General features: G+C 36.0%; 1 protein-coding gene across 1 annotated transcript in view; it reads right to left on the minus strand.

Moving 5' to 3' along the window:
- Positions 1 to 2092: 2092 nt before the first annotated feature.
- LOC134842499 (cysteine-rich PDZ-binding protein-like) overlaps positions 2093 to 12158 on the minus strand; it is a 305601-nt gene continuing 295535 nt past the window's right edge. The window contains exons 2-6 of the mRNA XM_063858871.1: positions 9136 to 9198; positions 8949 to 9014; positions 8817 to 8871; positions 2815 to 2897; positions 2093 to 2379 (exon numbers count right to left, since the gene is read on the minus strand). Of these exons, the coding sequence (XP_063714941.1) occupies positions 2297 to 2379; positions 2815 to 2897; positions 8817 to 8871; positions 8949 to 9014; positions 9136 to 9151 (303 nt within the window). The 5' untranslated portion in view covers positions 9152 to 9198 and the 3' untranslated portion in view covers positions 2093 to 2296. The remainder of the gene's footprint in view (positions 2380 to 2814; positions 2898 to 8816; positions 8872 to 8948; positions 9015 to 9135; positions 9199 to 12158) is intronic.

Here is a 12158-nt window from a genome sequence, read left to right on the forward strand (position 1 = left end):
AAAAACGCCCAATTGTCATGAAAAATTAATTTGAATTATAATTTGCATTAAGATTTTTCTATTTTGTGCAATCCAGAGATGATTACAAAAATTAAGTTTCCCGAATAACAACCCAAAACTAGGTCACTAATTTCGAGAACTAAGAACAATTTTTTTTACACAGAGGCGAAGCGGAGCTTCGCAGCTTTTGCGATACAACGAACGGGAACGTTGTACTGCAAGATGGAAATAACCAAGTAGAAAAAAACTTGCAAAAACTGGAAGTACGAAATACTCAATCACAGAAAAACAGACGAGAAACACACAGTAAAGCTTTAAAAAAGTGTCGACTTATTCAACAACACGTGGTTAGACGCCAATCAATTCGAACACAAAACTACCTAAATAGAGGGTTGTCATTAAAAACTCATGTTTGGAAATACAAAAAATTCAATCTCAAAAAAACATACGAAAGCACAACTAATAGCATAAAAAAGCTTTTAGTATTTTCTGAGCGTTCATTGAGCCAGCAACACGAGGTTAGACGCCAATTGATCCGAAAGCAGAACTACCAAAAGAAATTGTTGTCATAAAAAATTCAAAATATTTTTGGAAATGCGAAAAATTAAATCTCAGAAAAACAGACTAAAAACACAACCACTAGCATTAAGCAAGCGTTTAGTATTTTCCGAGCGTCCACTAAGCCATCAACACGTAGTTAGAAGCCAATTGATTCGAAAACAAAAATACCAAAGTAAATGGATGTCATAAAAATCAACAACTTATTTGGAAATACGAAAACCCAATCTGAGAAAAACGGACGAGAAACACCAACACTAACATTAAGCATGTTTTTAGCTTTTTTCAAGCGTTCCTTAAGCCATCAACACGTGGTTAGATACCAATAAAACCGAAAACATTATGTCAAAACAATTGTTATCAAAAAAAATTTGAGAAATTAAAAAGATAAGTTTACTAAACCGACAAAAACAAGATCCCATAATACCTAGGCCTCAAACAACATCGAAGCGAAAAAAAAAACAAGAAAAAGTCTATATTCTGATTTGATAACGCTTGCTAATCGCAAGCGTAATAATTCAACAAGATAACTCCGCTCATTAAGGCAACACTTCATGAAAATCTCACCACAATTTGTTCAAGTGCCAAAAACTGGTTCGCAGACCATACTTTAACTTTACACTGAGTTTTTCGAAAATAACTAGAACTGATAAATCATAGAACAAAAAAAATTGCATGAAAGGCACAAATACTCAAAAATGTCTTATTTTATATAGTTAGTTTTCTGTTCTCATTGAAGTAATTGAACTATTGTTGGAAAATTTTATCAAGCAAAATTATCCATTCAGATGGCGGAATGGACTGCTGGTGCCAACGTTTTTCGATCAAGATGGCGGAATGGACTGCTGGTGCCGACGCCTTCCGATCAAAAAATCAATTTTTAAGCACTACTCGCGTGCACATTGGAGCAACTAAAGCGCTTCAATTATCTGAGAGGCCAATCAAAACGAGGCTAACATCATTGAATTACTTGCAGGTACAAATCATTAGACATCTAAAAATAAATCAAATTCAACTAAACTATGGATCAAGTTTCTGTTCCAGCTACACCAAAACAGGTCCCAATTCTCCTTTTCTCCTCAGCAGATTGCTTGCATACTTTGCACTTGTGGAAATTCGTAGCATATGGGGTATTTGGAAATACGAAAACCCAATCTGAGAAAAACGGACGAGAAACACCAACACTAACATTAAGCAAGTTTTTAGCTTTTTTCAAGCGTTCCTTAAGCCATCAACACGTGGTTAGATACCAATAAAACCGAAAACATTATGTCAAAACAATTGTTATCAAAAAAATTTTGAGAAATTAAAAAGAAGTAATTGAAGTAATTGAACTATTGTTGGAAAATTTTATCAAGCAAAATTATCCATTCAGATGGCGGAATGGACTGCTGGTGCCAACGTTTTTCGATCAAGATGGCGGAATGGACTGCTGGTGCCGACGCCTTCCGATCAAAAAATCAATTTTTAAGCACTACTCGCGTGCACATTGGAGCAACTAAAGCGCTTCAATTATCTGAGAGGCCAATCAAAACGAGGCTAACATCATTGAATTACTTGCAGGTACAAATCATTAGACATCTAAAAATAAATCAAATTCAACTAAACTATGGATCAAGTTTCTGTTCCAGCTACACCAAAACAGGTCCCAATTCTCCTTTTCTCCTCAGCATCTTTCTGTCATCTTACGTGAACAACATCATCCGCTAGACTTTTTCACTAGTGTTCCTTTTTCTTTTCAGACTGAACTTTGTTTATAGTTTGAAGTGTCTAGGATTTTCTTTCCACACAAAGCACATATTCCTAGTTTATAAGCACAACCTGGAATATACCAAAACAATTTGTAACACATGAGTTTATGCCACTTGATTGATATAATTTCTTTGCTATCATTGAGCAAATGAAAAGATAAGAAGATGAAAGCGTGAAACTGCTAAGAAACAAGGAAATAAAAATTCCACTATTTTTTTAATTTCCTCGTTTCGTAGAATAAATGCCATCGCAATAAATCCAACTTTATCCGGTAGACATCAAGACACTGTCAATTTGTTGAATAGAAAAGAAACTCTGTGCCACAAGTTGTTTTTCGTTTTGTTAAGGGTGTTGAAATTCTTAATTTACGTCGGGTTACATTGCATTACTGGGGCATGGCATCACATGTAAGAAGACTTAATCAAAACTGTAATAATAAAATTTAGATGCAAGCAAAATTTAATTGAAATGTGCTGAAAGCAACGTAATTTAAAGCTTACTTACATTGGCAATAATGCGCTCCTGCTTGATGTAGAGATTGCTTGCATACTTGGCACTTGTGGAAATTCGTAGCATATGGGGTGTATCTAAATAAAGGCAGCCAATGTAAACTAAGTAGATGAGATCTTACAAAAAACGCGATTTATTGAAATATGAAAATTGTAGAAGTTGCTGCGAATATGGCACAACAGTCGGATCACAGTGAATATCATACTTTGAGAGATGCTTCTAAAACCGAATCACGGCTATAAAGGGCTTGTTATATGTTAGACCAGTGACTCTGTCTGATATAGTTTTTTAAGGTTTAGGATGTGACCAAAGCAAGTGAGGTCTTCGGAAAATGCTCGGCTCGAAGAATGGAACAACTGATTTAAGATAAATTACTCTCTCGTTTTAGAACAGTGACTAAAGTGATAGGTACGTGTTTTTTCAGCTCTTTTTTATAATATTTTTGTTTTACATGATTAAATAAAATTGACATCTCCTTTCGGTTATGACATAAATTTGACTACAATTTTTCAAATTTGGTAACTTGGATTTCAATATTAGCAGCTTTAACATAAGGGTCAGTTTACATTTAGCTAATTTGGTATAGTGACGTTAATTTAGGTTATGTATTTTAGTTGCACTGCGTACAACGATATTTGAGGACTAACTGTTTGATAAACTTAGATTTGTTTATCGGAAGTTCACGATGACATTCATTAAGTTCATTTATTAAAGTTCATTTCCTCAACATGTCACAGGGCTTGAACTTTATATAATACTTAGACACCAAGCCTTAAATTTATAAGGAGCACAGAGATGATTTAAATCATCCGGACAAAGAACAAATCTTGAAAATGAAAACGTATTTTTCTCAAATTGGGTCGACTTAAGATGAAAAATGAAGACAAAACTTATTTGAATTAGGTAGAATTAAAATGGCGCAATTTATTTTGCACAATTCGTACCCAAAGTTTTAATGGTAGTGCGCAAGAACTACCGGATCAATGCAAGCAAAATAAATAAAAGTGAGCCTCCTCTGTAGCCCAACAAAATTTAAGAAGAGCAATCTCCAGAAATTGATTCAAAACGTTTAAAAATTGTTTTTAAATGAACAATTGGTAATTTATAAGGTAAAATGACATTTTATGATGATCATTTAAAATAGACTTCGTAAAAATTGTTCGGCTACATAGAAGGCTCGATTTCTTTAGTTTTGTTAGCAATTGATCCGGTTGTTTTTGCGCAATTTTTGATTGACTGAAAAAAGCGAAAAACAATGCATGTATGGTAAAACGTTCAGTAAAAAATCCTCTCTGGTGCTGCTCCTAATTCCCTTGTTTACATCGGTCGAGGGGAGATTGTTATCTCTGATGTATAGCCAGATCAAGCCAAATTCATGACTTTTCTTGGCTGTTTTCCTTTCTTCAGCTGCTCTTTTCATAGCTTCCGATCGGTATCTGTTTCTGCCGTATGCCCCATAGTAGTACCCTGTTAACACGAGGATAAGCCTTCGTTAAGTTTAACAAAACCGCTACGGGCCTTTTCATCGCTGAGCCTCCGTTTGGTCCCAATACTCTGCGTGTTTCATCGTCAATGCGGATAATTGCTTGGGTAGCGTCAGCCGTTGACCTGCCTTTCCTGAAACCGTTTTGGTTCTCTTCCATCAACTCTATTGTTTCCGCCCAGATCCTAGAGCCTGGAGGCAAGAACTCGTGCGATTATTCGCCTGGCTAGGGGCAGTAAGCATACCCCACGGTAGTTGCTGAGGTCTTTCCTCGTACCCTTTTTGAGCAGGGGAATCAGCCACCCTTCTTTCGATTCTTTCGGCCAGTTGTCTGAGCCCGTCTTAAGAATTTTGATGATACATTCGTATGCTATGTCCTTCACAGTCCGATATTTAACCGAAAGGCCCCATCTACTGTTTTTGCCTGATCTACTGTTTTTTGTCGGTACTTCCTACCGAAGAGTTAAAGTCTTATCTCAGAAACTAAAAGGATTTGACCATTCATATTAAGAGGCAAGATTTGAGACGCCTGGGTGTACGCTGACAATAAGGTTGTATCTTCATCAAGTTAGTATTTTCAAATTTTTTGAATTTCTTTGAAGATAAGTTCTTTCAGAAATTTTGAAAAATTCAAAAAACGTCAGATCTCGGAAACTAAAAGCATTAGAGCAGTCGCTTGTGGCAAGATTTGCAACTCTTTAGAGTACCCTGACAACAACGAACTATAGCGTTGGAAATTTCAAATTTTGAAAAAATAATTAATTTAAACTTTCTGAAGTTTTCAGAAAATTTTTGAAAAAATCACAAAAAAACGTCATATCTCGAAAAGATACAAAAAATTGAGCAATTATATTTGGAGGCAAGATTCGCAATCTTGGAGATTACTCTGACAGGACCCAACTACAGGGTTGGGAATATCAGATTTTACGAAAAAAAAAAAAAAGTTTTCTGAATTTTTTTTGAAAAATCACAAAAAACGTCATATCTCGAAAACCACAAAGATTTAAACAGTCATATTTGGAGGCAAGATTTGTAACTCCTTACAGTACTCTGACAGCACCCAACTACAAGATTGGGAAATTCAAATTTTGAGAAATAATTAAATAAAATTTTCTCAAAAATTTTTGAAAAAATCACAAAAAATATCATATCTCGAAAACTACTAAGAATTGAGCAGTCATATTTGGAGGCAAGATTCGCAATCTTTGAGAATACTCGGACAGGACCCAACTACAGGGTTGGGAATTTCAGATTTTGCGAAAAAAAATTAATATAAGTTTTCTGAAAAATCACAAAAAAACTACAAGGATTTGAACAGTTTTGTAACTACACAGATTTGTAACTCCTTAGAGTATTCTGACAGCACCCAACTACAGGCTTGGGAACTTCAAGTTTTTTAAATTAATTTAATATTTGAAATTTCTGAAAAATTTTGAAAAAAATCTCAAAAATCGTCTTATCTCGTTAACTAAAATGATTCGGGCACTCAAAACTGGAGGCCAAATTCGCAACCCCTAATTCGATATTGGGCTGCTTAATTTAAACTCCGTAAAATAGCCACTAAAATCAAATTGGAAAATCGAAAAAAAATCTTAACCATTGCAATATACGATATAGCTTAAACATGCAAAAATAATACGTTGAAAAAGCTTAAAAATGGCGAGATAGTGAAGCCCGCCTTTAAATATATAATAGACTGTACGAATATACAGATGACAGAGATAGTGCAATTGACATTAAAATCCTCAAAATACTTCTTGGTTATCTCGAAACCGACAAACAAGCGTTTGTCTGGACTGTTAAGCCCTCCAACTGACTTACAGAGGCGAAGCTTCGCACCACCTGCTACACAGCACAATCATAAAAAAAAGTTATTACAGAGGCGAAGCTTCGCGCCACCTGATACACAGCACAATCATAAAAAAAATATAAGACTCAAAAAAAACTGAAAACGGTTGAAAACAAGGTGAACCAAAATTTTCGTATATTTCGATAAAAGATAACTAGGAGTCCAGCTTAGTCTGGAGATGCCTGTTACTTATTTCTGGAACGCGTTATACTGATGCTGGATGAATGAGTAATTTCAAAAATTTTACTTAGTCCAAAAACTTAGTTGTTTCTCTACTAAAAAAAAAAAAGAGTGAAAATTTCTGGGAAATTGGAATCTTCCCACAGACATAACATTATTCTTACAAGAAGCTAACGAGTCTATGCTTTTACAGGAAAAGTTCTCGTAACCGATTCTTTCGATTAAATTCTGCAATTAAACTCAGACTAGGGTAGTTTCTAAGAAAATTCAAAAAGTTTCTCAAAACATTCATTAAAAAAATTGAGCATTGAAAAAGATCTCTAAGAAAACAGACTTCAGTAAAAACTACAAATTGCAAGTCGTGTCTCCAGGAAAGCAAACGAAATATCAAAATCCGCCCCTTTGAAAAATCACAAAAAACGTCATATCTCGAAAACCACAAAGATTTAAACAGTCATATTTGGAGGCAAGATTTGTAACTCCTTTCTGACAGCACCCAACTACAAGATTGGGAAATTCAAATTTTGAGAAATAATTAAACAAAATTTTCTGAAAATTTTTGAAAATCACAAAAAATATCATATCTCGAAAACGACTAAGAATTGAGCAGTCATATTTGGAGGCAAGATTCGCAATCTTTGAGAATACTCGGACAGGACCCAACTACAGGGTTGGGAATTTCAGATTTTGCGAAAAAAAAAATTAATATAAGTTTTCTGAAAAATCACAAAAAACGTCAGATCTCAAAAACTACAAGGATTTGAACAGTCTTATTTGGAGGCAAGATTTGTAACTCCTTAGAGTACTCTGACAGCACCCAACTACAGGGTTGGGAACTTCAAGTTTTGTAAATTAATTTGTTAATTGAAATTTCTGAAAATTTTTGAAAAAATCTCAAAAATCGTCTTATCTCGTTAACTAAAATGATTCTGGCACTCAAAATTGGAGGCCAAATTCGCAACCCCTAATTCGATATTGGGCTGCTTAATTTAAACTCGGTAAAATAACCACTAAAATCAAATTGGAAAATCGAAAAAAAATTCTTAACCATTGCAATATACGATATAGCTTAAACATGCAAAAATAATGCGTTGAAAAAGCTTAATTATGGCGAGATATTGAAGCCCGCATTTAAATATATAATAGACTGTACGAATATACAGATGACAGAGATAGTGCAATTGACATTAAAATCCTCAAAATACTTCTTGGTTATCTCGAAACCGACAAACAAGCGTTTGTCTGGACTGTTAAGCTCTCCAACTGACTTACAGAGGCGAAGCTTCGCACCACCTGCTACACAGCATAATCACAAAAAAAATTATTACAGAGGCGAAGCTTCGCGCCACCTGCTACACAGCACAATCATAAAAAAAATATAAGAACTCAAAAAAAATGAAAACGGTTGAAAACAAGGTGAACCAAAATTTTCGTATGTTTCGATAAAAGATAACTAGGAGTTCGGCTTAGTCTGGAGATGTCTGTTACTTATTTCTGGAACGCGTTATACTGATGCTGGATGAATGAGTAATTTCAAAAATTTGACTTAGTCCAAAAACTTGTTTCTCTACAAAGATAAAAAAAAGAATGAAAATTTCTGGGAAATTGGAATCTTCCCACAGACATAACATGATTCTTACAAGAAGCTAAAGAGTCTATGCTTCTACAGGAAAAGTTCTCGTAACCGATTCTTCCGATTAAATTCTTCAATCAAACTCAGACTAGGGTAGTTTCTAAGAAAATTCAAAAAGTTTCTCAGAACATTCATTAAAAAAATTAAGCATTGAAAAAGATCTCTAAGAAAACAGACTTCAGTAAAAACTACAAATTGCAAGTCGTGTCTCCAGGAAAGCAAACGAAATATCAAAAAGGAATACTTGAAATCAAGCACAGCTTACTGTGCCTCTATTCGCTGCCAGCGACGAAGAGCAGAGCCAGTCTCCTCAGCGAAAAAGACATGAAACTTACTTGCGACACACCATATTTTAAATAATTAAAACGAAGCTTTGCACTCCTAAGGAATGCAATTCTTCACGTCCAGAGATGTCAAGAATCAAAATTTCCGTAAAATATAGTATTGAAGAGGGTTGTTCAAACAAAAAATCATCAAAGACGTAAACTTTGAAGAAGTTTATTGTTTCGGTATTAATAATTAGATGCATTTACATAGTGTTGGGTACGGCTCCATCCAACCTGTGCACTGACAGTCGAATGACAAAAGGATCCTTTTAATTGATCTTTTAATATGATATATTACTCGGTCAACTATATCCGAAGCCTATATCTGAAGTTACTTCGATAGAAGGACGGAACAATCAACAATGGAATCGACAATTTAATTGCACAGTTTTACTTGTTAATCTCAATCGATTTTGTATGAATAGCCCAGTAGTTACAAGACCAACAAGAACTCGTTTCAGTGTAAACCTCACTTAAGCACCAGCCATGCTATCACTATTCACTCTTATAAAAAAAAAATCTTACCTCATCTTTTTCCCGGATAGTGCTTTATTTTCGTTCAGTTTTCTACCACCACCTCCTAAAAAATCCAATAACTGGAGTAAAATGTTCAGTATTTATTCATTTTTGCTAAATATACGTATGATAATTATTTACCTGTAGTGCTACGAGCACCATCCTTCCAGGGATCGGGGGTTATAATTTTAGCAAGCTTTAGCTCACCTGAAACGAAGTAACTTTAAATCAAATTTAATCAAAAAATGAACATATGGCGCCATAACGCTGTCACATTAAATTAAAATTGGGCTCAAGTTTCCTGCTACTAATCGACTGTCATACTTACATTTTCCACAGACCATTATTGTATCTGAGGCTATCAAAACTGACGTGGACGCATACTTAAACTGAAAACAAAATTAGCTTTCGAGCGAACTATTCAAACTGAAAAACTTTGCACCTTGTAGCGCTAAAATGAACGACTACGATTAAAATCAAATAAAAAGACAAATAAAAAATTCGGTATTTAAAAAAAAGAAGTTTTTTTCCCAAAAAAACTCATTCAAATTGCCAAAAAAAATCTTACAAGAAAACTACACCGTTAAATGCTAGAAAGAAGCCGAATTTCAAACAAAATTGCTGTGGGACCTAAGCCGGCAAAATAACCAAATAGAAGATAGTCTGAAATAGTAAAAATCTGAGTCAGGAAAAATCGGTCTCGACTGGAACTTTTCAAACGGTAAACTAGGGGCCCAGCTGAAAGCTGGAGAGACCTGTTTGATTATTTTAATATTGATTATTTTAAAATTTACCGACCTGATTAAAGAGAACTAGCGTAACTCGTGCAACTTCTCGTTGGACTTCTTCGAACCATACAAAAAAACTCAACACAAAGCCAATAGCACCAAGCAAAAGCGAGAAAACGTAAGCATAGCGGATTCCATTGTCTAAAAAATACACACAATAAGTATATTGAATCTTTGTTCCAATGCCAAAAAACTTTTAAAAAAACTTTTCCTAAGTGTACAGCTTTTCCCCGAGACAAATTATGGACCAGCCGCTTGGGCAGGGGAGTTTCCTACAACCTGGTCTATCGATTAAACCCTTAATCCCAAATCTGGACGGGTAGTTTTTGAGGAAATCGGAAAGATTTGAAAAAAGGCCAAAAAAGTGACTTTTCCTAAGTCTATAGCTCTTCCCCTAGGCAAGTTAAGGACCAGCCGCTTGTGCGGGGGAGTTTCCTACAACCTGGTCTATCGATTAAACCCTTAATTCCAAATCTGGATGGGTAGTTTTTGAGGAAATCGATAATTTCCGAAAAAATAGGCAAAAAAAATCAAAAAAGTGACTTTTCCTAAGTCTATAGCTCTTCCCCTAAGCAAATTAGGGACCAGCCGCTTGTGCATGGGAGTTTCCTACAACCTGGTCTATCGATTAAACCCTTAATCCCAAATCTGGACGGGTAGTTTTTGAGGAAGTACCGAGTTGTGAAGCTTTTCTAAGACCGTAGGGGGTGGGGTAGGGTAAAAATTGCCCTAAATTTCATGCAGGCAGGTAGGTGAAACGCTACTGAATCCATTGGTACCACTTTTATGAGAATTTGACGAGTAGTTTTTTGGGAAAGCGAATTTTTCGAAAAAGAAAAAAAAACAGATCTCATCTGGAAAAAAAAACATTTTCTGTGCCAGTCGGTCATATTTGGAAGTTTGACCTTGAGAGAAGCAAAAAACACTTGATTTTGGAGTGAAATTTAATTTTTCAAAATTTCGAATGGAACCTGTCATGCACGATTTTCTCGCGATAACTGAAAATCAGAAAAAAGAAATCAGAACAATTTCAGAACGATTGAGACACACACGCGGGAAAGTTGTAAGAAAAAGCAGTAGGAAATTGCTATTCGCAATTTCCATCACTATCATAATCGAGAGTAGAGCTGTCCCATCTGTGACAGAGACGAGAGCATTCCCACGAATTGGATTATAGCGACTGGAGTGTTATTCGGAACTGGACTAGAGTGAACCTTCGGTGGAAAGGTGGACAACTTGAGTGTCCTAATGGTTCACAAGAAAACTATTGTCTAGAGTATAAACTCGTTCTCATTGTTCAAACTATAAAACATTAGACTCATTTGGTTACGTTATTTAATTCTTGAGTTAATTACCGACTGGATTATTTCCCACTTCTTGAGCGTGCTACTATGTGAGTACAAATTTAAATTCCTAGAGTGTGTTTTATAATTGTTATGTTGAGGTAAGGCGAGTTTTAGGTTGATCCATCTGAAATGGATCAAAGTCCCACTGTCTAATAAAAAGTAACTTAACGGATTGTTCCAACCCGGTTTTTAACGGCGTTCATGTATTTTGGGTATCTAGAGACCTAAGTATGGGGACGTTTCTAATTCTAGAGTGGGGGGATATTTTAGTAGTAGCCTTTAAGCTGTAACGGGTCGTAGTCTCATGTCACAAGCGAACCGAACTGGCTCCGACCGTTCTTGAGGTAGAAAAACACAAGAGATGGTGTCCCTGACCCTTGAGCCAGTGGTTATAGGTCCTATTTTTCTTAAGCCTCATGTGTGACTGCAGTAGACGAATGTTACATAGTGTTTTTATGGCGCTCCTGGGTGTTTACGACATCAAGACTACGGAGTCGAACCCACTTGAGACAGCTTCGGGCTGAATGCCCATTCTAGAGTACCAGCGGTACGGTTCGACAGGAACGTGCAAACCTTCCGGTTGTACCGTGATAGCTTTTTAAGAAAACTCGAGAAAATTTCCTGGTACGCTCTCCGAACGAGGCTTAGCTAACCGAGTAAAGGGGGGCAACTAGGGGGACAAAAACACGAGCAAAAAGACAAAAAGCAAAACAAAAACCAAAAAAGAATAGAAAAAGGAACAAAAACCATAAAACGAAAAAAGACAGTGACTTTGACACCAGATTAGTTGGATCAAACCTTTATACTAATTAAATAGTATACCCATACTGTTTTACAAGTTCGATCGTTTCGATCAACCTAGCAATTTAAACCAGTAAACTGAATAAAGTGCCCGAAGTGGGGCGTTGTCAAGGGTTTTCAGATAGCTTGGAACTTAGCTGGACCAATAGGAGACTTGACTGGAAGAGGTGACCAGCCGAGTGGGAAAGTGGTTCAGGGACACTTTAGCTGAACCAATAGGAGACTTGACTGGAAGAGGTGACCAGCCGAGTGGGAAAGTGGTTCAGGGACACTTGAGCTGAACCAATAGGAGACTGGACTGGAACAGGTGACCAGTCGAGTGGGAAAGCAGCCAAGAAGGATTTGGCAATTCTCGAGTTCTCAAGTTGGGCAGAACGGGTATCGTTAAAATCCACATTACATTATAGGAGATAAGT

The sequence above is a fragment of the Symsagittifera roscoffensis genome, chromosome 3 (assembly GCF_963678635.1).
Source record: "Symsagittifera roscoffensis chromosome 3, txSymRosc1.1, whole genome shotgun sequence".
Classification (NCBI taxonomy): domain Eukaryota; kingdom Metazoa; phylum Xenacoelomorpha; order Acoela; family Convolutidae; genus Symsagittifera; species Symsagittifera roscoffensis.